This window comes from Mustela putorius, unplaced genomic scaffold, assembly GCF_011764305.1.
Source record: "Mustela putorius furo isolate JIRA1106 unplaced genomic scaffold, ASM1176430v1.1 tig00000095_pilon_pilon_pilon, whole genome shotgun sequence".
Taxonomy (NCBI): domain Eukaryota; kingdom Metazoa; phylum Chordata; class Mammalia; order Carnivora; family Mustelidae; genus Mustela; species Mustela putorius.
Window position 1 is genome coordinate 30,899,094 of NW_025421280.1, and position 27,684 is coordinate 30,926,777.

The window sequence follows — 27,684 nt, forward strand, 5'->3', positions numbered from 1 at the left end:
TGGGCATCCTTGTCGTGTTCCTGATCTCAACGGGAAGGCTGCAAGCTTTTTCCCATTGAGGATGATATTTGCTTGGGTCCTTCATAGATAGATTTGATGAGGTTCAGGAATACATAAAAACAGACACATAGACCAGTGGAACAGAGTAGAGAGCCCAGATATGGACCCTCAACTCTATGGTCAATTAATCTTCGACAAAACAGGAAAAAATGTACAGTGGAAAAAAGACAGTCTCTTGAATAAATGGTGCTGGGAAAACTGGACAGCTATATGTAGAAGAATGAAACTCAACCATTCTCTTACACCGTACACTAAGATAAACTCAAAATGTTTAAAAGACCTCAACGTGAGACAGGAACCCATCAGAATCCTAGAGAACATAGGCAGTAATCTCTTCGATATCAGCCACAGCAACTTCTTTTTTTTTTATAAACATATATTTTTACCCCCAGGGGTACAGGTCTGTGAATCACCAGGTTTACCCACAGCAACTTCTTTCAAGATATGTCTCCAAAGGCAAAGGAAACAAAAGCGAAAATAAGCTTTTGGGACTTCATCAAAATCAAAAGCTTCTGCACAGCAAAGGAAACAATCAAGAAAACAAAGAGGCAACCCACGGAATGGGAGAAGATATTTGCAAATGACAAGACAGACAAAAGGTTGATATCCAAGATCTATAATGAATTCCTCAAACTCAACACACACAAAACAGACAATCATATCAAAAATGGGCAGAAGATATGAACAGACACTTCTCCAATGAAGACATACAAATGGCTATCAGACGCATGAATAAATGTTCATCATCACTAGCCATCAGGGAGATTCAAATTAAAACCACATTGAGATATCACCTGACACCAGTTAGAATGGCCAAAATTAGCAAGACAGGAAACAACATGTGTTGGAGAAGATATGGAGAAAGGGGAACCCTCTTGCACTGTTGGTGGGAATGCAAGTTGGTGCAGCCACTTTGGAGAACAGTGTGGAGATTCCTCAAGAAATTAAAAATAGAGCTTCCCTATGACCCTGCCATAGCACTCCTGGGTATTTACCCCAAAGATACAGATCTCGTGAAAAGAAGGGCCATCTGTACCCCAGTATCTATAGCAGCAATGGCCATGGTCTCCAACCTATGGAAAGAACCAAGATGTCCTTCAATGGACGAATGGATAAGGAAGATGTGGTCCATATACACTATGGAGTATTATGCCTCCATCAGAAAGGATGAATACCCCACTTTTGTAGCAATATAGATGGGACTGGAAAATATTATGCTGAATGAAATAAGTCAAGCAGAGAGAGTCAATTATCATATGTTTTCACTTATTTGTGGAGCATAACAAATATTATGGAGGATAAGGGGTGTTAGAGAGGAGAAGGGAGTTGGGGTAAATTGGAAGGGGAGGTGAATCATGAGAGACTATGGACTCGGAGAAACAATCTGAGGGGTTTGAAGTAGCGGGGTGGGGGTGGGAGATCGGAGTACCAGGTGGTGGGTTTTATAGAGGGCACAGATTGCATGGAGGACTGGGTGTGGTGAAAAAATACGGAATAGTGTTATGTGAAATAAATAAATTAATTTAAAAAATGGAATTTTTTTATGATCCAGTAAACTCACTTCTAGGTTGGTAACTACCCCTAAAATTCAAAATTCAAAGGAGTACATTTTTACAGCAGCATTATTTACAGTAGCTAAGCCATATAAGCCAACCAATTATCCATGAACAGATGAATGGTTAAAGAAGATACTATATAATTATACTTATAATAAGATATAACTCAGCCATAAAAAGAATGAAATCTTCCTATTTGCAATTCATGGACAGAGCTACAGAATGCAAAGCTACGTGAAATAAGTCAGCCATAGAAAGACAAATACCACATGATTTCACTCATTTGAAGAACTTAAGAAACAAAACAAATGAGCAAAGGTAAAAGAGAGAAAAAACAAACTTGAAACAGACTCTTTAGAGAACAAACTGATGGTTACCAGAGGGGAAATAGGGGTCATGGGTGAAGTAGGTGATGGGGATTATGGAGTGCACTGCCCCTGATCAACACTGGGTGATCTATGGAGGTAATGAATCACTATATTGTACACCTGAATCTAACATTACACTATATGTTAACTACACCAGAATCAAAATTTAAAATAATTTAAAAAATAAAATTAACAGTAAAAAAAAAAATACAAGCAATGGACTCAAATAGATATTTCTCCAATAGAGATATGGAACTAATATTTAACACAAAAATGATGTGTAACATCATTAATTATTGGGGTAATGTAAACCAAAACCGTAATGTAATACCTCTTCACAAAGAGACACTTCTCCAAAGCAGATATAGGAATCAATACTTAGTACATGAAAGATGGGTAACATAAATATCTTTAGGGAAATGCAAACCAAAACCATAATAGAACACCACTTCACACACACTAGGATGGTTATTTTCAAAGATAAAACAGAAAATAGCGTTGGTGAGGACGTGGGGAAATTTGAACCTGGTGATGTTTTCCTGATGAGAATTTTAAAAGTGGCATAGCTTCCATGGGAACCCGTGTGCCCGTTCCTCAAAAACTGAAACACGGAATTATCTTATGATCCAGCAGTTTCACCAGTGGGCATATGCCTACTTATATGCCCCCTAAGAATTTGTAGCAGTGACTAGAACAGATATTTGGACACCACTTGTCATAAAGCTTTAGTTACAGTGGCCAAAATGTGGACACAACCTCAATCTCCATCAACAAAATCACAGATGAATAAAGCGTGGTGACCACAGACCGTGGAAAACCATTTGTCGTTCATTCTGTTTTGTAAAAAAAATAGAATTCTGGCACAGGCTATGACATGGATGAACCTCACCAACGTTATGCTAAGTGAAAGCAGCCAAACACAAAAGGACAAATAGTATACAATTCCATCTATATGAGGACCCACTTTTAGAGAGAGAAGGTAAGATGGTGGGAGCCAGGGGCTGGTCAGGGGGACAATGGAGAGTTAGTGTTCCAATGGGAACAAAAGGTTCAGTTTGAGATGATGAGAAAGTTCTGGAGATGGATAGAGGCTGTGATTGCTCAATGGGGAGAAAATCTTTGATGCCACATAACTGAATGCTTCAAAATGTTCAAAATAATAAATTTTACATATTTTACCATGACAAAAAAGGGATGAAAAAATTGGCATACTCTAAGAATGTCAATGCCATAAATAGCTTTATATGAGGTAGAGAAAGACAAGGTTGTTGTGATGTGATGAGCCTATGTTATGTGATTCAACACCTCAACCCCAAAGTATACCCAAAATAAGGGTTCAGAGGCCATAAAATAAGGTCACTGAGAAATGACTTGGTGAGGCTGCAATGGCCTCCTTGACAAGCTCTACAGAACTTCTCCCCTGCAGCATAGGTGCCATGAACATGCTCAAATTGAAATGGATTTGTCCTGTGGTCAGCCCATCCTGAACTGGGGGATTTCAACAGAAAATGTCAACAGCCCACAACAATCAGAGGCTTGATATTCATAGTTCATATAAGAATTCATCATTCTCATCTAAACTGTGAGAGCCACGGGGATTTCTCAAAATGGAAAATTATTCATGGTGTCTCCATAAAAAAAATGATGGGCAGCTTACTAAGGGCTCATCCAATTTGTGTAACTAAGGAAAACAAAACAAAACAAAAATCCCTTTAAAAATCATGAATAAAAGAGTGACCATATCACTGCTCTGATAGGTCATAATCTCTATTTCACTCTCCGACCTGAGATCAATCACTGACCCAGATCTTTGATTGATGCAACCAGTTTCCCCTGAGTGAAGATTGTAAAATAGCAATAAATGCAATTCTTTTACCTCCAAACCAAACCCAAAGACTCTAAGGTGTTGTTGCTGGCCAGATTACTATGGCCCATTAGGACTACCCCTGGGGATAAAAATATATGTTTATAAAAAATAAAAAAAATTATAAAAAAAAATTGGAAGCTTAAAATTGGGCAAAATAAGGGGCACCTGGAAGGCACAGTCTGATAGGCAACTGACTCTTGATTTTGGCCTAGGTCATCATCTGCGTGTGGTGAGATCAAGCTCCGCAACTGGCTCCACATTCAACCTGGAGTCTGGTTGAGATTCTCTCCCTCTCCCTCTGCCCACCACACTTATGCTATCTCTCTCTGAAATAAATAAATCAATAAATCTTCTAAAAAAAACTTTTTAAAAAAATAGACCACAATCAGACTCTAAAATACAGGGAACAAACTAAGGGTTGCTGGAGAGTATATGGGGATGGGGGGTGCATGCAGTAAATGGGTGATTGAGGAGGGCATTTGTTGCGTTGAGCACTGGATGTTGAAAATAAGTGATGAATTATTGAATTCTATTCCTGAACCTAATATTACACTATCTGTTAACCAACTGGAATTTTTTTTAAGACTTTGAACTGAAAAAAATAAACAGATAGTTGATTGTTATGTATGAAAAAATTAAAGACTGAATAGTGTACAAAGTTAAACTGTAGATCATCTTTCATGAACTGATACAAAAATCATGATCTGGGTCATCTAGGGTCTTGAGACCTGTTACTCACTTCTTTTTCTTGAAACAAAAGATCCTTCTATGCAGAGACTGTCTTTCTGATCAAGAGCTTTCTTAGTGCCAGTTTTATGTCTCTGTTCCTCAGACCATAGATGAAGGGGTTCAGCATGGGTGTGACCACTGTGTACATCACTGAAGCTATGGCAGTTGTCCTCGAGTTTTGAGAAGCTGCAGAACTAAAATATACCCCAAAGCCTGTACCAAAGAATAAAGAGACAACCAAGAGGTGAGACCCACACGTGGAAAATGCTTTATACTTGCCCCCAGAAGACGGAATTTTCAAAATAGAGGTTACAATTCTAGAGTAAGAGTAAAGGATACCAATGAGAGGAATAAAACCACGAATTCCACTTGTAACATAAATTGCCAGGTTATTGAAGAAGGTGTCAGAACAAGCAAGGTGGATCACTTGATTAAGTTCACAAAAAAAGTGAGGGATTTCTAACTGCGTACAAAAAGACAATTGCAAAACCAGTAAGTCATGTAATAGAGAGTCCAGAACACTCAACACCCAGCATGCCAAAAGAAGGCTGGCACAGAACATGGGGTTCATGATAACCACGTAGTGCAGTGGGTGACAGATGGCCGCAAACCGGTCATAGGCCATCACTGTCAAGAGAAAGTTGTCTACTCCCACAAAAACCATGAAAAAGTATATCTGGCTGAGGCAGCCTGCATAGGTGATCACTTTGCTCTGTGTCTGGAGGTTCAGCAGCATCTTGGGGATGGTGGTGGAGGTGAAACAGATGTCTACAAAGGACAGGTTGGAGAGGAAGAAGTACATGGGTGTGTGGAGGCGGGAGTCTGTGACAATGGCCAGGATGATGAGCAGGTTCCCACTGAAGGTGAGCAGGTACATGGACAGGAACTGCCACAGGAGCAGTGGCTGCAGTTCTCCCTCCTCTGAAAGTCCCAGGAGGATAAATTCTGAAACAGCAGTTTGATTCCTTTGTTCCATGTAACTGCTGAAAACAGCTGGAACAGAGACAAGAGCATAACAAAGTCACAAACAGTGAGCACAGAATTAAAAGAAATGCTGTGACTGGTGTTCCTGGGGGGCTCAGTCGTTTCAGCAACCAACTCCTGATTTCAGCTTAGGTCATGATCTCCTGGTGGTGAATTCAACCCCCACACTGGACTCTGCTGGGAGCAGAGGCTATGTCAGATGCTCTTCCTCCCCTTCTCCTCCTCTGCCCATTTGTGTTCTCTCTCTCTCTCTCTCTCACATCTATCTTGTCTATCTCTCTCTCTCTCTCTCTCTCTCTCTTTCTCTCAGCCATCCTGAGAGATAGAGAGAGAGAGAGAGAGAAATGCTGAGATTTGTGAAATTTTTGTTTTCAAATCGCTTCACTCATTAATTCTCATACATTACCTATCCATCTAGAATAATTACCTAAAAATTTCAAGGACCTCAAAATCCCATGTTTTCCATGTTACTGAAAAAATTAGCAGTCCTGAATTGAAATATTTACCCAAAGTACTGCTGTCCTCTATAAATTTCCTGAGATGTTTTTTGTTCACTTGACAAATATTTTAACCAATTATCTTGTGGCAAGCACTGTTGAGAGCATTATAAACTAGTGATGTGTGTTTGACCTTAACAAGATTGAGTCTGATATGTGTGTGTCAGAGGGAGCAATAAAATATTAATGAGTGAGCAAATGACATTTCAAGTGGTGGTTTTTCACTAATAAGTAAAATAATGCAAGACAGGGTAGTACAACATGAATGAGAAAACTTTCCAGTGTCTCTTCTCTGATAAGGGGATTTTGAGCAGGAAAGCTGAGGATAGTGGATTCTTGAACCATGCACATAATTTTGAGAAAAACACATAAGGCAGAGAAAGAGCCTGTGCAAACAGCCTTAGACAAGAGCTCACTGAAACCGTAGGGCAACATCAAAGAGAAAGCTGTGAGCAGGGTAGGTAACACCAAAAGAACAGGTGCTGGATGTAGGAGAAGAGAGAGGATGTCAAAGTCTCCTACATCTTTGGAAACGTTCTAAGGCAATGGACATTGTCATTCTGTGTGTGTGTGTGTGTGTGTGTGTGTGTACATATATATGTACGTGTGTGTGTATATATGTGTGTATATACATATATGTACATATATATTATATATTTTCTGTAATATATACAAATGGAAATATATATACAAATGGAAAAAATTTATTCCTCTACAATTCTTTCTCTTTCTCTCTCTATCCTCAGTCTATAGTTGGTCTACACTCTGCATTTTTTTATTACCTAAACAGCTCAGCTTGCTCTAAATGTTTAACCAGTGTGTACTCTAATGTTAACTTCTCTATTCTCTACACACATACACACACACAGAAATACAGACAAACACACAGAAACACACACACACACACACACACACATGCAAGTACGCAAGCACAGAGTGCAGAGAAGGAGAAATACAGTGTTTTCCAGTATTGTAGTACTGTGTACCCCTTGTAGCTGAAGCACAACTGTATTAGAAAGCAGAGGAAAGGCTATACCATGAGCCACAGAGCTTCTTTCTCCTAGGAGGATTGCATTTTATAATTTCAACATTTCAATGGAGTAGTCATGATTAAAGATTACGAGGACCACACACAATTAGAAGGATGAACACTAATCCTTCTCAAACTCTTCCCAAAAGTTTCAAAGGGCAAACACTTCCTACTTTATTCCAAGAGGACAGTACTGCACTTACACTGAAGCCAAAGACATTGCAAGAAAAGAGGAGTACAGATCAACATTCCATGGGAATCTTTGACTAAATATTACAACTGAATATAGCAGCCTTTTGTTCATGCTGTATAAAAGGATTATGCATCATGACCAAGTAGGATGCATTCCTGGAAGGCAAGGATGGTTTAATTTATGAAAACCCCTCCCTGTAATACACCACAGTAACAGAATGAAGGATAAAAGGCAGGATTATCTCAACTGATGTAGAAAAAAATGACAAAATTCTGCATTATTTCATAATAGCAACATTGGAAAAATTAAGAACAAGAGGAAACTACCTCAATGTGATATAGGTCACATATGAAAACCCACCTTCATTCTTAATAGTGAAAGTCTGAAACAACCCTAAGATAAGAACAAGGCAAAAATGCCTGCTTTTATAACTTCTTTACACACAGCTTTCCAAATTACATGCAAAGCAATGAACCAGTGAAGAAGAAAGAAAGAAAGAAAGAAAGAAAGAAAGAAAGAAAGAGGAAAAGGAGAAGATGACAGAGAAAGGAGGGAGGGAGGAAGGAAGGAAGGTGAGAAAAGAGAAAGGAAAGGGAAGAAAAGGAAAGGAAAGGAAAGGGAAAGGAAGGAAAGGGAAGGCATGAAACTTAGAAAGGAAGAAAAATACGATTTCTGTTCCTAAAGAAGGTGATTGTATTTTATAAAATAAAACATAATTAAAAACAAGAAAAACCAATAGACTAATACATGGTTCAACAATGTTACAAATACAAATCAAACTCAACACACACAAAACAGATAATCGTGTCAAAAAAATGGAGAGAAGACATGAATAGACACTTCTCCAATGAAGACAAATAAAAAAACGTTCAAAAACGTTCCCTAGCCATTAGGGAGATTCAAATCAAAACCACATTGAAATATTACCTTACACCAGTAAGAATGGCCAAGATTAATAAGACAGGAAACAACATGTGTTGGAGGGGATGTGGAGAAAGGGGAACCCTCTTCCACTGTTGGTGAGAATGCAATTTGGTGCAGCCACTTTGGAGAACAAAAATTTCCTTCAGAAATTAAAAATGGAGCTTCCCTATGACATGCAATTGCACTACTGGGTATTTACCCCCAAAGATACAGATGTACTGAAAATAAAGGCCATCTGTACCCCAATGTTCATAGAAGCAATGGCCATGGGCGCCAAACTGTGGGAAGAACCAAGATACCCTTCAACCACGAATAAGTAAGGAATATGTGGTCCATATACACTATGGCATATTATGTCTCCTTCAGAAAGGATGAATAACCAACACTTTTAGCAACATGGATGGACTGGAAGAGACATGCTGAGTGAAATAAGTCAAGCAGAGAGAGTCAATTATCATATGGTTTCACTTATTTGTGGAGCATAAGGAAAAACATGGAGGATATGGGGAAATGGAGAGGAGAAGGGAGTTGGGGGAAATTGGAGGGGGATATGAACCATGAGAGACTATGAACTCTAAAAAACAATCTGAGGGTCTTGACAGGGTGGGACATGGGAGGAAGGGCGAGCCTGGTGGGTATGTATTGCATGGAGCACTGGGGGTGGTGCATAAACAATGAATGCTGGTACATTGAAAAGAAATTCGAAAAATAAGAAAATTTTTAAAAAATACAAAATCTTATCAAAAATAAAAAATTAAAAAAAAAAATACAAAATCCAGAATCCATTCGTGATTAAAACGCTTCAAATTACATACCCTCCCCAAACCCCCTCCCCCCGGCAACCCTCAGTTTGTTTTGTGAGATTAAGAGTCACTTATGGTATGTGATTTGGTGAGTGCTGTGAAGTGTGTAAACCTGGTGATTCACAGACCTGTACCCCTGGGGATAAAAATATATGTTTATAAAAATAAAAAATTTAAAAAAAAAAATAAATAAATAAATAAAAAAAACGCTTCAAATTATAGGGATGGAGGGAACATTCCTGAACTTCATCAAATCTATCTATGAAAGACCCACAGCAAATATCATCCTCAATGGGAAAAAGCTTGCAGCCTTCCCGTTGAGATCAGGAACATGACAAGGATGCCCACTCTCACCACTCTTGTTCAGCATAGTATTAGAAGTCCTAGCAACAGCAATCAGACAACAAAGAAAAATAAAATATATCCAAATTGGCAATGAAAAAGTAAAACTCTCTCTATTCGCAGATGACATGATTCTTTATATGGAAAACCCAAAAGACTCTACCCCCAAACTACTAGAACTCAAACAACAATTCAGCAACATGGCAGGATACAAAGTCAATGAACAGAAATCAGTGGCTTTGTTATATATTAACAATGAAAATACAGAAAAGAATATTAGAGAATCAATTCCACTTACTACAGCACCAAGAACCAGAAGATACCTGGGAATAAACCTAACCAAAGAGGTAAAGGATCTATATTTGAGGAACTACAGAACACTCATGAAGAAATCGAAGAAGACACAAAAAGATGGAAGACCATTCCATGTTCTTGGATCGGAAGAATAAACACTCTTAAAATGTCTATACTGCCTAGAGCAATCAATACTTTTAATGCCATTCCAATCAAAATTCCACCGGTATTCTTCAAAGAGCTGGAGCAAATAATCCAAAAATTTGTATGGAATCAGAAGAGACCACGAATCACTAAGGAAATGTTGAAAAACAAAAATAAAACTGGGGGCATCACGTTACCTGATTTCAAGCTTTACTACAAAGCTGTGATCACCAAGACAGCATGGTACTGGCATAAAAACAGACACACTGACCAGTGGAACAGAGTAGAGAGCCCAGATATGGACCCTCAACTCTGTAGTCAATTAAACTTCGACAAAACAGGAAAAAATATACAGTAGAAAAAGACAGTCTCTTCAATAAATGGTTCTGGGGAAACTGGGCAGCTATATGTAGAAGAATGAAACTCGATCATTCTCTTACACCATACACAAAGTCAAAATGGATAAAAGACCACAGCATGAGACAGGAATCCATCAGAATCCTAGAGGAGAACATAGACAGTCATCTCTTCAATATCAGCCACAGCACCGTCTTTCAAGATATGTCTCCAAAGGCAAAGGAAACAAAAGCGAAGATGAACCTTTGGGACTTCATCAAAATCAAAAGCTTCTGCACAGCAAAGGAAACAGTCAACAAAACAAAGAGGCAACCCATGGAATGGGAGAAGATATTTGCAAATGACAGTACAGACAAAAGGTTGATTTCCAGGATCTGTAAAGAAATCCTCAAACTCAACACACACAAAACAATCATATCAAAAAATGGGCAGAAGATATGAACAGAAACTTCTCCAATCAAGACATACAAATGGCTATCAGACACATTAAAAAAATGTTCATGATCAGTAGCCATCAGGGAGATTCAAAGTAAAACGACATTGAGATATGACCCTACACCAGTTAGAATGGCCAAAATTAGCAAGACAGGAAACAACATGTGTTGGAGGGGATGTGGAGAAAGGGGAACCCTCCTACACTGTTGGTGGGAATGCAAGTTGGTGCAGCCATTTTGGAGAACAGTGTAGAGATTCCACAAGAAATTAAAAATAGATCTTCCCTATGACCCTGCAATTGCACTCCTGGGTATTTACCCCAAAGATACAGATGGAGTGAAAAAAAGGGCCATCTGTACCCCAATGTTTATAGCAGCAATGGCCATGATCGCCAAACTGTGGAAAGAACCAAGTTGCCCTTCATCGGATGAATTGATAAGGAAGATGTGGCCCATATACACTATGGACTATTATGCCTCCATCAGAAAGGAGGAATACCCAACTTTTGTAGCAACATGGACAGGATTGGAAGAGATTATGCTGAGTGAAATCAATCAAGCAGAGAGAGTAAATTATCATATGGTTTCACTTATTTATGGAACATAACAAATAGCATGAAAGACAAGGGGAGATGGAGAGGAGAAGGGAGTTGAGGGAAATTGAAATGGGAGGTGAACCATGAGAGACTATGGACTCTGAAAAACAATCTGAGGGTTTTGAAGGGACGGGGAGGTTGGGGAACCAGGTGGTGGGTATTAGAGAGGGTACATATTGTGTAGCACTCTGTGTGGTGCAAAAACAATGAATACTGTTATGCTGAAAAAATGAATTAATTAAAAATATACAAATCATACACAGAAAACACAGAGGAGTGAGAAAATCCCAAAATGTATGTTCCATGTGACAAAATAAAAAACAATCTAACTATATATAATTGCATGAAGAAAATCTCAATGAAGCATGTGGGCAAAAATGCAGAAATATCAAAAGAAATGAAATCTTGCCATTTGCAACAACATGGATGGAACTAGAGAGTATCTTGCTTAGCGAAATAAGTCAAGCAGAGAAAGACAACTATCATATGATCTCCCTGATATGAGGAAGTTGTGATGCAACATGGGGGCTTAAGTGGGTATGAGAAGAATAAATGAAACAAGATGGGATTGGGAGGGAGACAAACCATAAGTGACTCTTAATCTCACAAAACAAACTGAGGGTTGGTGGGGGGAGGGGGTTTGGGAGAAGGGGGTGGGATTATGGACATTGGGGAGGGTATGTGCTTTGGTGAGTGCTGTGAAGTGTGTAAACCTGGTGATTCACAGACCTGTACCCCTGGGGATAAAAATATATGTTTATAAAAAATAAAAAATTAAATTAAAAAAGGGAAAAAATGCAGAAATATGTGATCTGGAGACTGAGTGGTGCCAGTGAAACTGGAGATGAAAGTGTACAGAACGATTCTACTATAGTTAATAGAGGTGTATCCCAGAAAGAACTGCTAATGATGCTGATACGCTACACATGTGAACTGAAACTGAACATATAAAGAAATGGAAAGTAAGTCGTGGGCCATTTGGTGTTGGAGTTTACATGTAAGCAAGGTGGAGAGGTTAGGATGATCCATGTGGCAATAAATGGGAGCTGGAGCCATCAGTATGAACTTGTTTCAGCTTAACAAAGTTACAGAGAGTTGTATATATCTAGCCCTATCTCTATCCCTATCTCTATCTCTATCTCTATCTATCTGTGTGTGTGTGTGTGTGTGTGTGTGCACATATACACAGAGTATACACTCATATATTTCCTCACCACATCAGATGTGGGTGTATAGAGACCCTGGCAGCAGCAAGCACACCTGGCACCCAGATCCTGGTGCTGATCCAATGATCCAATAAAATGAAACTGATCAATAAAATGAGTCCTTGCAGGAATCACTGATTCTAGGGCTCGGGGGGTAAAATACAGGAAGCCGAAGCTGAAGCTGAAGTTTCTTTTACTGTAAGACAGTAATGAAATATTACCCTAAAAATCCAAGAATAGATACATGCTAAAGAGACATATTAGGTGACTGAAGGAGTTCTCTATTGCCAAAGCTGGAACAAATTGAGCAACAAAATGAAATACTACTGGGTTAAAACACAGACTATATTACCAATATCAAGGAGTGCACACCAGCGTAAATAAGTGGGAAAAAATGGAGAAGAGGCACACTAGAGGGCAGAAGAATACCAAGGATGTGCATAGATATTCCATTTTTTTTCTTTTTTTCTTTTTTTAAATTTATTTTCAGCATAAAAATATTCATTGTTTTTGCACCACACCCCGTGCTCTATGCAATACGTGTCATTTTCAAGGAGGTGGAAGATAATTCCCACTACTTAGGAATAAGGCTACACTTAGAAAAGTCCCTACAAGAGTACAGTATGGAAAAAAAAGTGGGAGGGAAGTAACCACAATAGAGAAATCTGGAAAACCCCAGGCACGCAGCGAATCAGCAGCAACACCAATGGGGGTCAGTCATGTTGATAGTGTGTACCCTTGATATCATGAGATGAATATGGCAATTTACCTCTCTGGTCTTCTTATCCCACACCCATAGTCCTAGCCTACTCAGAAAGAAAAGAACAAGGAGGCAAGTCCATGAAAGATAATTTTATAGGACACCCACCTAGTACTCCTCAAAACTATCAATTACTTCAAGAACAAAGGTGGCCTCAGAAAATTCACGTGTGTGGAAGTTCAGCAGATAAGAGGATTACACATTACATGTATAACAGATACAATGTAATGATAAGACCAGAAACTGGGAAAGGAGCTTGTGAGAACTCTCCGAACTATCACAGCAATTTGTTGTGTGTGTAAATGTAAAACTGTTCAAAAACTAAAGTTGAATAAAACTTAAAATTATTAATGAAGAAAAAAAATTAATGAAATGCAAAACCTTTGGAAACACGGAACACTGACAACATCTTGGGCTCTATAACATGTTTTCTGTAAGCAGTATCACTGTTGTCAGGGACACTTCCACCCATAAAACAAGACTGATACTGTTTAGTCTCCATGTATTTGGGTTCTTTTCAAACTTCCTTTTGTGGTTGAGTTCTAGCTTTAGAGCATTGTGGTCTGAAAATATGCAGGGAATGATCCCAATCTTTTGATACTGGTTGAGTCCTGATTTAGGACCCAGGATGTGATCTATTCTGGAGAATGTTCCATGTGCACTAGAGAAGAATGTGTATTCTGTTGCTTTGGGATGAAATGTTCTGAATATATCCGTGATGTCCATCTGGTCCAGTGTGTCGTTTAAGGCCTTTATTTCCTTGCTGATCTTTTGCTTGGATGATCTGTCCATTTTAGTGAGGGGAGTGTTAAAGTCCCCTACTATTATTGTATTATTGTTGATGTGTTTCTTTGATTTTATTAATTGGTTTATATAGTTCGCTGCTCCCACGTTGGGGGCATAGATATTTAAAATTGTTAAATCTTCTTGTTGGACAGACCCTTTGAGTATGATATAGTGTCCTTCCTCATCTCTTATTATAGTCTTTGGCTTAAAATCTAATTGATCTGATATAAGGATTGCCACTCCTGCTTTCTTCTGATGTCCATTATCATGGTAAATTCTTTTCCACCCCCTCACTTTAAATCTGGAGGTGTCTTCGGGCTTAAAATGAGTTTCTTGGAGGCAACATATAGATGGGTTTTGGTTTTTTACCCATTCTGATACCCTGTGTCTTTTGACAGGGGCATTTAGCCCATTAACATTCAGGGTAACTATTGAGAGATATGAATTTAGTGCCATTGTTTTGCCTGTAAGGTGACTGTTACTGTATATGGTCTCTGTTCCTTTCTGATCTACCACTTGTAGGCTCTCTCTTTGCTTAGAGGACCCCTTTCAAGATTTCCTGTAGAGCTGGTTTGGTGTGTGCAAATTCTTTCAGTTGTTGTTTGTCCTGAAAGCTTTTAATCTCTCCTTCTATTTTCAATGATAGCCTAGCTGGATATAGTATTCTGGGCTGTATCCTTCTAAAGAATGAATGGGTCAACCGGGAAATTAAAGAAGAATTGAAAAAAATCATGGAAACAAATGATAATGAAAATACAATGATTCAAAATCTGTGGGACACAACAAAGGCAGTCCTGAGAGGAAAATATATAGCGGTACAAGCCTTTCTCAAGAAACAAGAAAGGTCTCAGGTACACAACCTAACCCTACACCTAAAGGAGCTGGAGAAAGAACAAGAAAGAAACCCTAAGCCCAGCAGGAGAAGAGAAATCATAAAGATCAGAGCAGAAATCAATGAAATAGAAACCAAAAATACAATAGAACAAATCAACGAAAGTAGGAGCTGGTTCTTCGAAAGAATTAATAAAATTGATAAACCCCTGGCCAGACTTATCAAAAAGAAAAGAGAAAGGACCCAAATAAATAAAATCATGAATGAAAGAGGAGAGATCACAACTAACACCAAAGAAATACAAACTAATATAAGAACATACTATGAGCAACTCTACGGCAATAAATTTGACAATCTGGAAGAAATGGATGCATTCCTAGAAACATATAAACTACCACAACTGAACCAGGAAGAAATAGAAAGCCTGAACAGACCCATAACCAGTAAGGAGATTGAAACAGTCATTAAAAATCTCCAAACAAACAAAAGCCCAGGGCCAGACGGCTTCCCGGGGGAATTCTACCAAACATTTAAAGAAGAACTAATTCCTATTCTCCTAAAACTGTTCCAAAAAATAGAAATGGAAGGAAAACTTCCAAACTCAGCATCACCTTGATCCCAAAACCAGACAAGGATCCCACCAAAAAAGAGTGCTATAGACCAATATCCTTGATGAACACAGATGCGAAAATACTCAACAAAATACTAGCCAATAGGATTCAACAGTACATTAAAAAGATTATTCACCACGACCAAGTGGGATTTATTCCAGGGCTGCAAGGTTGGTTCAACATCCGCAAATCAGTCAATGTAATACAACACATCAATAAAAGTAAGAACAAGAACCATATGATACTCTCAATAGATGCTGAAAAAGCATTTGACAAAGTACAGCATCCCTTCCTGATCAAAACTCTTCAAAGTGTAGGGATAGAGGGCACATACTTCAATATCATCAAAGCCATCTATGAAAAACCCACCGCAAATATCATTCTCAATGGAGAAAAACTGAAAGCTTTTCCACTAAGGTAGGAACACGGCAGGGATGTCCATTATCACCACTGCTATTCAACATAGTACTAGAGGTCCTAGCCTCAGCAATCAGGCAACAAAAGGATATTAAAGGCATCCAAATTGGCAAAGAAGAAGTCAAATTATCACTCTTCGCAGATGATATGATACTATATGTGGAAAACCCAAAAGACTCCACTCCAAAACTGCTAGAACTTATACAGGAATTCAGTAAAGTGTCAGGATATAAAATCAATGCACAGAAATCAGTTGCATTTCTCTACACCAACAGCAAGACAGAAGAAAGGGAAATTAAGGAGTCAATCCCATTTACAATTGCACCCAAAACCATAAGATACCTAGGAATAAACATAACCAAAGAGACACAGAATCTATACTCAGAAAACTATAAAGTACTCATGAAAGAAATTGAGGAAGACACAAAGAAATGGAAAAATGTTCCATGCTCCTGGATTGGAAGAATAAATATTGTGAAAATGTCTATGCTACCTAAAGCAATCTACACATTTAATGCAATTCCTATCAAAGTACCATCCATCCTTTTCAAAGAAATGGAACAAATAATTCTAAAATTTATATGGAACCAGAAAAGACCTCGAATAGCTAAAGGGATATTGAAAAAGAAAGCCAACGTTGGTGGCATCACAATCCCGGACTTCAAGCTCTATTACAAAGCTGTCATCATCAAGACAGCATGGTACTGGCACAAAAACAGACCCATAGATCAATGGAACAGAATAGAGAGCCCAGAAATAGACTCTCAACTCTATGGTCAACTAATCTTCGACAAAGCAGGAAAGAATGTCCAATGGAAAAAAGACAGCCTCTTCAATAAATGGTGCTGGGAAAATTGGACAGCCACATGCAGAAAAATGAAATTGGACAATTTCCTTACACCACATACGAAAATAGACTCAAAATGGATGAAGGACCTCAATGTGCGAAAGGAATCCATCAAAATCCTTGAGGAGAACACAGGCAGCAACCTCTTTGACCTCAGCCGCAGCAACATCTTCCTAGGAACAACGCCAAAGGCAAGGGAAGCAAGGGCAAAAATGAACTATTGGGATTTCATCAAGATCAAAAGCTTTTGCACAGCAAAGGAAACAGTTAACAAAACCAAAAGACAACTGACAGAATGGGAGAAGATATTTGCAAACGACATATCAGATAAAGGACTAGTGTCCAGAATCTATAAAGAACTTAGAAAACTCAACACCCAAAGAACAAATAATCCAATCAAGAAATGGGCAGAGGACATGAGCAGACATTTCTGCAAAGAAGACATCCAGATGGCCAACAGACACATGAAAAAGTGCTCCATATCACTCGGCATCAGGAAATACAAATCAAAACCACAATGCGATATCACCTCACACCAGTCAGAATGGCTAAAATCAACAAGTCAGGAAATGACAGATGCTGGCGAGGATGCGGAGAAAGGGGAACCCTCCTACACTGTTGGTGGGAATGCAAGCTGGTGCAACCTCTCTGGAAAACAGCATGGAGGTTCCTCAAAATGTTGAAAATAGAACTGCCCTATGACCCAGCAATTGCACTATTGGGCATTTACCCTAAAGATACAAACGTAGTGATCCAAAGGGGCATGTGTACTCGAATGTTTATAGCAGCAATGTCCACAATAGCCAAACTATGGAAAGAACCTAGATGTCCATCAACAGATGAATGGATCAAGAAGATGTGGTATATATACACAATGGAATACTATGCAGCCATCAAAAGAAATGAAATCTTGCCATTTGTGACAACATGGATGGAACTAGAGCGTATCATGCTTAGCGAAATAAGTCAAGTGGAGAAAGACAACTATCATATGATCTCCCTGATATGAGGAAGTGGTGATGCAACATGGGGGCTTAAGTGGGTACGAGAAGAATAAATGAAAGAAGATGAGATTGGGAGGGAGACAAACCATAAGTGACTCTTAATTCACAAAACAAACTGAGGGTTGGTGGGGGGAGGGGGTTTGGGAGAAGGGGGTGGGATTATGGACATTGGGGAGGGTATGTGTTTTGGTGAGTGCTGTGAAGTGTGTAAACCTAGTGATTCACAGACCTGTACCCCTGGGGATAAAAATATATGTTTATAAAAAATAAAAAATTATATTAAAAAAAAGAAGACTGATAACAAATTGATACTTTTTGAAAGCTTTCAATAAAATGATGACTATGATATGATAAGTCTAGAACTGTTTGTACTATTAACTAATACATACAAATGATAAAGAGAAGATGTCTGGTACACTTTCTGGAAAAAAAACATAATAATGAATGAAAAAAAATCATCTTAATTTTTGTATCCATGATGTCTACCCCCTCTGAGACCCATCACGTGTCTCACATCTCAGGCTCATGGTGCTACTTCTATCCCTCAATGTCCCTCTCACACTCTGAACACAGTAACAGTTTGATCTTTACAGTAACCTATGTCAATTTTCCACAGTGCAGATCTATGCATAGATATCCCCTGACCTTTAAAACCTGCACTTATGCTTCACTACTTTCAGAATTATATTTCAACCCTGTAGCCAAAACACTTGATTTTTTCTTAACATATGATTTCCTACTAGGCCAGTTGCCTATTCACCCATTTTGCATATCCTGCTACTGATTGTTAGTCAGATCAGTAAGAAGTGTTTCTAATCATAGCAGCACAACTTCTAGTTCAATTAATTTCTAAATTTCCTCATCTGCTGTTTCTTCCTGGATGGATCATACCCAATGTGCCCCTGGAGGGACCAAAACACCTCCTTCAATGGTCAGTTCCATTATAATCTTGTCTGTGAAGCCTTCACTAAGTCCCATAAAAGAGTTAACTTTTGGGAAAAAAATATTCAAAGAATAAGTCAACTTTTTGGATACTTCTACAGATTTCAATGCAACCTCACGATACCACGTTTACTTATTTTTACATCTCTCACTTAGTTTATGCAGTGAGTACCTTGAGAGAAGAAACAACATCTTATTTGTTTCCACAATAAATGGTAGTGTTTACCATATGCTAAATACTGAAAAAATGTTTGTTGAAAGACTACAATAACAAATGGCTGAATAATGATAAACAGTCACTCTCAAAAATGAAAGAACAAGCAATGAAACAGAGGAAAGACTGTTGAGGAATGGAGTCTCTATGATTAAACATTACTCCAGAGAAGACAGATCAGAGAGAGGTGGCTTAGTGTAGGCAGAGTTTCTCTTCAGAATCAAAGCCTGAACAGGCAGGCCTTAGCTTTATTAAACTCTCCTTAACTTATTGTCCCTGTCAATCCCCCAACAATAATCACCAACAAAAGGGGTCCTTCCCACCATACCACAGGTCCCCAGAACTTGTGACTCACCCAGATGTTATCACAGAACAGTATGAGATCCCTGACCCATTTTCTCCCATGGATGATTGATGAGGTTGTAAGTTATGCCCCCAGAAAAGGAAAAGACACAGTCCTATTCATGAAGGCTTTGGAAGGCACAGTTATGTGTTTGTATCATCTGAGATTAGAAAAGATGAAGGCAGGGGGTGCAGCAGAGACATTTTCAATTTCTGTGGCTATAGAGGCTGAATTCCCAGGAGTCTCATTAATGAAATAGTCTTTTGTCTCACTTCCCTTTGAAAGACTTGGTCAGAAACACAGAATGCAAACTAGTCCCAGTGTTGGTATTAGGACACCGCCTGGGCATTCCATGATTGTCTCTTATCCCATTAAACTCTTTGATCTCACAAGGAAGTCCTCTCCCTGTAGAGGGTCTCACTAAGCCAGAGTACCCCATAATGAATATGCAACTCTTTATTTGGAAGAGAGATTCCATGTTCCCTAAATCTCTTCTTTCTCCCATCTGAACCCTCTCCTGTTGGCTCATGATCATGGATCCCCCAGACCCCACAATGCTTTTCCTGTTCTGCACCTCTTTCTCCTTCATTGTACACGGTTTCTGTTTAACGTGGCTTGACCATTAGCCTCTTTGGGCATCTTGCAAACACTTGGATAGCAGGGGTAGATACAGAGGTACTAAGGTACATCCTGGGGATTAAGAAAAGTGTAAGATATGGCTCAGAGTTAAAACATGGCAAGAGACTGAACAACAAATGAATGTACTAACCTGAAATGGCCCTGACACCTGATGAAGAGAACACCAACATAATCGACTCTTCCAGGGGGAATGAATGAAGGCTTCCCAAATAAGCTTATAATGTCCTCAGTCTTGATGTCAGGGAAAGGGGTAAGAGCACTCCAATAAGGGGTATCAGGGCAGTCAATGTGGCAGTTAGACTGTTAAGGTACAGTCAAGATATTTCCTGTACTTCATACTTGCTGACCAGTAATAAGCAGCTAAGGATGATAATTGAAACCTGCCCCTGGGCAGTGAGACAGCATTCAGGTAGCAGAGATGCTTGCTTGTATTTTGGCTACAGGCTGACGTTTTTTTATGAAAATAGTTGAGTGTCAGTGCAGATTTCGTGGTGGCATGTCCAGGATCAAGATCACCTTGTGGAAAAGTCATCCTGTGACAATGTTATGCATACACTCTTGCTACTATAATACTGAAAGAAAACTGAAAAAGTATAGACTGATAAAATAGAGAAAGTATGGACACTTTTACAAGGCCAAAAAAAAAAAAAAACCATAATATAGTATGCAAGTTTTCCACATAGATGGAGCTAAAGGTATAGTACTGAGTGAAATAAGTCAGTCTGAAAAAGACCAATACCATTTGATGTCAATCATATATAGAATTGAGGAAACGAAATGTATGAACAAACCAGGAAAAAAGAGACAAGAAGACACAGACTCTTAAATACAGAAAAGAAAATGGTGATTGCCAAAGGGGAGGTGGGTGAGGAGATGAATGAGATAAATAAAGAGGATTAAGACTACACCTATCTTCATGAACACTGAAAAGTATACACAATTGTTGGATCATTGTGTTATACACCTGAAGCTAATATAACAAAGTATGTTATTATACTTTCATAAAAAATAATCCCAGGGAGAGGGGGAAACCTGATTTTCAGAGTTACCAAATTTTACTTTTAAACCAATCTGTTTTTAATAACAACAACACAAACAGAAACAGAAATCACTGGGCTAGGAGAAAGCCCATATATATAAACTCTCATGTATATGATTGAATGAGTTTTTATATTGCCAGGACAGTTCGATGGTAACCAGACAGCCATTCCAAGAAATAGTGATGGGAAACCGAGATTTCCATCTGCAAAATCTTGAAGGTAACCTTTCTGCCCATGATCTACAAACATGACTCCAAATGGATCACAGATCTAACCACAAGAAATAACACTGTAAGTACATAGAAGGAAACACAAAAGTACATCTTTATGATACTGGATTTGAGCAAGATTTCCAGTACATAATACCAAGGACATGGGCAACCAGAGAAAAAAGTACTTCCATAAGTTCAAACTATGTGTGCATTGAAAGGCACTATTTCCCAGGTGAAAAGGCAAGCCACAAAGAAAAAATTGGCAAACCACATACTTGATGACAAATTAATATCCAAAATATGTACAAAAATTCAATAGCAAAAGACCCAAACAATTCATTTTTTACTTTATATTATTGTTTTTTATTATGGTAAAACAGATATCATAAAATTTAGATCTTATCCATCTTTAACTGTACAGCCCAGCAGTATTAACAACAGAGCTCCAGAACTTTTCCTTCTTGCAGAGCTGAAATTCTGTACACATTGAACAATTCCCATTCCCCCTTCCCTTGGTTTCAGGCAACAACTGTTCTATTTTCTATTTCGAAAAGTGGTGACTTTAGAGACTTCATATACATGAAATCATGTAATTATGTGTCTTGTCTGCTTTTCTTAATTTTTTATTTCCTTTCAGTGTACCAGAATTCACTGTTTATATACCACACCCAGTGTTCCATGCTATACCTGCCCTCCATAATACCCACCACCAGGCTCACCCAACCTCACACCCTCCGCCCCCTCAAAAGAAAAGTGAAAATGGAGGTGAACCATGAGAGACTATGGACTCTGAAAAACAATCTGAGGGTTTTGAAGGGGCGGGGGGTGGGAGGTCGGGGTACCAGGTGGTGGTATTATAGAGGACACAGATTGCATGGAGCACTGGGTGTGGTACAAAAATAATGAGTACTGTTATGCTGAAAATAAAAAATAAATTTTAAAAAAATGGAAAAAAAAGAAAAGCAAAAATGAACCTTTGGCACTACATCAAGATCAAAACCTTCTGCACAGCCAAGAAAACAGTCAACAAAGCAAAGAGGCCGCCCATGGAATGGGAGAAGATATTCAGAAATGATGCTAAAAAAAGTATTTTAAAAAAAACAAAAGAACAACTGTTGGCAATGATTTGGTGAAAAAGAAACTCTCTTGCACTGTTGGTGGGAATGCAAACAGGTGAAACCAATATGGAAAACAGTATGGAGGTTCCTCAAAAGTTAAAAATAGAACCATTTTATGATCCAGTAAACACACTTCTGGGTGAGTAACTACCCCCAAAATTCAAAATTCAAAGGATTACATTTTTACAGCAGCATTATTTATAGTAGCTAAGCCATAGAAGCAAACCAAGAATCCATGAACAGATGAATGGTTAAAGAAGAGGGGAGGTGAATCACGAGAGACTATGGACTCTGAAAAACACTCTGAGGGGTTTGAAGTGGCAGAGGGGTGGGAGGTTGGGGTACCAGGTGGTGGGTATTATAGAGGGCACGGATTGCATGGAGCACTGGGTGTGGTGAAAAAATAATGAATACTGTTTTTCTGAAAATAAATAAATTGAAAAAAATAAATAAAATAAAAACTTAAAAGAAGATATTATATAATTATACTTAGAATATTACTGTCAAAAAAAAGAATGAAATCTTCCTATTTGCAGTCCATGGACAGAGCTACAGAATGCAAAGCTACGTGAAATAAGTCAGCCATAGAAAGACAAATACCACATGATTTCACTCATAAGAAGAAGTTAAGAAAAAAAAACAAATGAGCAATGGAAAAAGAGAGAAAAACAAACTTGAAACAGACTCTTTAGAAAGGAGACAAACCATAAGTGACTCTTAATCTCACAAAACAAACTGAGGGTTGCTGGGGGGAGGGGGTTTGGGAGAAGGGGGTGGGATTATGGACATTGGGGAGGCTATGTGCTTTGGTGAGTGCTGTGAAGTGTGTAAACCTGGTGATTCACAGACCTGTACCCCTGGGGATAAAAATATATGTTTATAAAATATAAAAAATTATATAAAAAGAAAAAAAAGAAAACAAACTGATGGTTACCTGAGGGGAAATAGGGGTCATGGGTGAAGTAGGTGATGGGGATTATGGAGTGCACTGCCCCTGACCAACACTGGATGATCTAAGGAGGTAGTGAATCACTATATTGTACAACTGAATCTAACATTACACTATATGTTAACTACACCAGAATCAAAACTTAAAATAATTTAAAATATAAAATTAATGGTGAAAAAAAAAAACAGGCAATGGACTCAAATAAATATTTCTCCAAAGAAGATATGGAACTGATATTTAACACAAAAATGATGTGCAACACCATTAATTATTGGGGAAATGTAAACCAAAACCACTTCACACACACAAAGAGACACTTCTCCAAAGCAGATATAGGAATCAATACTTAGTACATGAAAGATGGGTAACATAAATATCTTTAGGGAAATGCAAACCAGAACCATACTATAGCCCCACTTCACACACACTAGGATGGCTATTTTCAAAGATAAAACAGAAAATAAGAGTTGGTGAGGACATGGGGAAATTGGAGCCTGGTGATGTTTTGCTGATGAGAATTTTAAAAGTGGCCCAGCTTCTGTGGGAAACTGTGTGCCAGTTCCTCAAAAAGTGAAACATGGAATTATCATATGATCCAGTAGTTTCACCAGTGGGTATATGCCTACTTATATGCCCCCTAAGAATTTGTAGCAGTGACTAGAACAGATATTTGGACACCACTTGTCATAAAGCTTCAGTTACAGTAGCCAAAATGTGGATACAACCCCAATCTCCATTAACAAAATCACAGATGAATAAAGCATGGTGACCACAGACAGTGGAATACCATTTGTCATTCATTCTATTCTGTAAAAAGAATAGAATTCTGGCACAGGCTATGACATGGATGAACCTCACCAACATTATGCTAAGTGAGAGCAGCCAAATACAAAAGGACAAATAATATACAGTTCCATCTATATGAGGCACCTACAAGACCCACTTTTAGAGAGATAAGGTAAGATGGTGGGAGCCAGGGGCTGGCCAGAGGGGCAATGGAGAGTTGGTGTTCCATGGGAACAAAAGGTTCAGTTTGAGATGAGAAAGTTCTGGAGATGGATAGGGACTTTGGTTGCTCAATGGGGAGAAAATCTTTGATGCCACATAACTGAATGCTTCAAAATGTTCAAAATAATAAATTTTATATATTTTTTACCATGACAAAAAAGGGATGAAAAAATTGGCATACTCTAAGAATGTCAATGTCATAAATAGCTTTATATGACATAGAGGAAGACAAGGGTGTTGTGATGTGATGAACCTATGTTATGTGATTCAATACCTCAACCCCAAAGTATACCCAAAATAAGGGTTCAGAGGCCATAAAATAAGGTCACTGAGAAATGACTTGGTGAGGCTGTAATGGCCTCCTTGACAAGCTCTACAGAACTTCTCCCCTGCAGCATAGGTGCCATGAACATGCTCAGATTGAAATGGATTTGTCCTGTGGTCAGACCATCCTGAACTGGGGGATGTCAACAGAAAATGTCAACAGCCCACAACCATCTGAGGTTTGATATTCATAGTTCATATAAGAATTCATCATTCTCATCTAAACTGTGAGAGCCACGGGGATTTCTCAAAATGGAAAATTATTCATGGTGTCTCCAGAAAACAAAAACGATGGGCAGCTTACTAAGGGCTCATCCAATTTGTGTAACTAAGGAAAACAAAAGAAAAAAATCCCTTTAAAAATCATGAATAAAAGAGTGACCGTATCACTGTTCTGATAGGTCATAATCTCTATTTCACTCTCTGACGTGAGATCAATCACTGACCCATATCTTCAGTTGATGCAACCAGTTTCCCCTGAGTGGAGATTGTAAAATAGCAATGAATGCAATACTTTTTCCTCCAAACCAAACCCAAAGACTCTAAGGTGATGTTGCTGGCCAGGTTACTATGGCTCATTAGGACTGTGGTTGTAATTTAAAATTGGTAACTTAAAATTGGGCAAAATACAGGGCACCTGGATGGCACAGTCTGTTAGGCAACTGACTCTTAATTTTGGCCTAGGTCATCATCTGCGTGTGGTGAGATCAAGCTCCGCAAGTGGCTCCTCATTCAACCTGGAGTCTGGTTGAGATTTTCTCCCTCTCTCTCTACTCCCCCCCGACTCATACTATTTCTCTCTCTCTCTAAAATATAAATAAATAAAAAGATAGATGATAGATAGATAGATGATAGATAGATAGATGATAGATAGATAGATATTTTAAGAAAACTTTTTTAAGAAAATAGACCACAATCAGACTCTTAAAGTCAGAAGACCAACTAAGGGTTGCTGGAGAGGATATGGGGGATGGATGTGCTAAATGGGTGATTGGGATTGAGGAGGGCATTTGTTGTGATGAGCACTGGACCTTGTCAGTAAGTGATAAATTACTGAATTCTATTCCTGAACCTAATATTACACTATCTATTAACTAACTGGATTTTTTTTTAACTTCAAACTGAAAAAAATAAACAGATAGTTGATTGCTCTGTATGAAAAAATTAAAAGAAGGAATAGTGTAGAAAGATAAATTGTAGATCATGTTTCCATGAACTGATACAAAAATCATGATCTGGGTCATCTAGGATCTTGAGACCTTTTATTCACATCTTTATCTTGAAACACAGGATCCTTCTATGAAGAGAAAGTCTTTCTGCTCAAGAGCTTTCTTAGTGCCAGCTTTATGTCTCTGTTCCTCAGACCATAGATGAAGGGATTCAGCATAGGTGTGACCACTGTGTACATCACTGAAGCTATGGCAGTTGTCCTCGAGTTTTGAGAAGCTGCAGAACTAAGATACACCCCAAAGCCTGTACCATAGAATAAAGAGACAACCAAAAGGTGAGACCCACACGTGGAAAATGCTTTATACTTGCCCCCAGAAGACGGAATTTTCAAAATAGAGGTTACAATTCTAGAGTAAGAGTAAAGGATACTAATGAGTGGAATAAAACCCAGAAGTCCACTTGTAAGATAAATTGCCAGGTTATTGAAGAAGGTGTCAGAACAAGCAAGGTGGATCACTTGATTAAGTTCACAAAAAAAGTGAGGGATTTCTAACTTCGTACAAAAGGACAATTGCAAAACCAGTAAGTCATGTAATAGAGAGTCCAGAACACTCAACACCCAGCATGCCAGAAGAAGGCTGGCACAGAACTTGGGGTTCATGATAACCATGTAGTGCAGTGGGTGACAGATGGCCACAAACCGGTCATAAGCCATCACTGTCAAGAGAAAGTTGTCTACTCCCACAAAAAGCATGAAAAAATACATCTGGCTGAGGCAGCCTGCATAGGTGATCACTTTGCCCTGTGTCTGGATGTTCAGCAGCATCTTGGGGATGGTGGTTGAGGTGTAACAGATGTCTACAAAGGACAGGTTGGAGAGGAAGAAGTACATGGGTGTGTGGAGGCGGGAGTCTGTGACAATGGCCAGGATGATGAGCAGGTTCCCACTGAAGGTGAGCAGGTACATGGACAGGAACTGCCACAGGAGCAGTGGCTGCAGATCTCCCTCCTCTGAAAGTCCTAGGAGGATAAATTCTGAAACAGCAGTTTGATTCCTTTGTTTCATGTAACTGCTGAAAACAGCTGGAACAGAGACAAGAGCATAACAAAGTCACAAACAGTGAGCACAGAATTAAAAGAAATGCTGTGACTGGTGTTCCTGGGGGGCTCAGTCGTTTCAGCAACCAACTCTTGATTTCAGCTCAGGTCATGATCTCCTGGTGGTGAGTTCAAACCCCAAACTGGATTCTCTGCAGTGACAAGAGTCTGCCTCAAATTCTCTCATGTCCTCTTACCCTCCCATGCTTGTCCTTTCCCTCTCTCTCTCTCTCTCTCTATCTCTCTCAAAATTAAATGAATAAATAAGAAAGAAAGAGAGAAAAAAAGAAAGAAATCCAGGAAAGAAAGAAAGAAAGAGAAAAAAGAAGAAATTCTGTTATTTGTGCAGTGAAATTGGCTTTTTCAACATGCTTAGTTCATTAATGCTTACACATTACCTACAAATCTAGAAAAATTACCTAAGAATATCAAGGATCTCAAAAACTCCATATTTTTCATGATGCTGAAAATAATTGCAGTCCTAGTCCTGAATCAAAACATTTACCCAAAGCAATATTCTGCTTTATAAATTTCCTGAGATTTTTTTGTTTACTTAAGAAATATTTTAACCAATTATCTTGTGGCAAGCATTGTGAAAGCTTTATGAAGTAGTGATATGTGTTTGACCTTCACCAGATTGTGTCTAAGATATGTGTGTGCCAGAGAGAGCAATAAAATATTAATGAAAGAGCAAATGATGTTTCAAGAGGTGGTTTTCAACTGTAAAATAAAAGAGTGATACCTAATCCATAGTTTTTGAGAATTCAATAAAATAATGGCTATAATATGTCTGTCATTGTTTGTAGTATTAATTATCTCATAGATGTGATTAAAATAAGATGACTAACATAGTTTCTAATAAACACTTAATAATGAATAAAAATATTCATCTTATTTTTTAAATTTATTTATTTAAATTTTGTCAGTTAACATACAGTGCAATATTGGTTTCTGGAGTAGAATTCAGTGATTCATCACTTACATAAG

General features: G+C 38.5%; 2 protein-coding genes across 2 annotated transcripts; both read right to left on the reverse strand.

Annotated features, from left to right (window-relative positions):
• Positions 1–4,617: 4,617 nt before the first annotated feature.
• On the reverse strand, positions 4,618–5,556 carry LOC101673554 (olfactory receptor 7A10-like). The gene has a single exon (XM_004748605.3). It carries the CDS (start codon positions 5,554–5,556, stop codon positions 4,618–4,620), a length of 939 nt encoding a protein of 312 aa, XP_004748662.3.
• A 20,170-nt stretch (positions 5,557–25,726) lies between these two features.
• On the reverse strand, positions 25,727–26,665 carry LOC101673830 (olfactory receptor 7A10-like). Its single transcript, XM_004748606.1, has one exon. The coding sequence runs from the start codon at positions 26,663–26,665 to the stop codon at positions 25,727–25,729; it is 939 nt and encodes a 312-aa protein (XP_004748663.1).
• Positions 26,666–27,684: the final 1,019 nt, after the last annotated feature.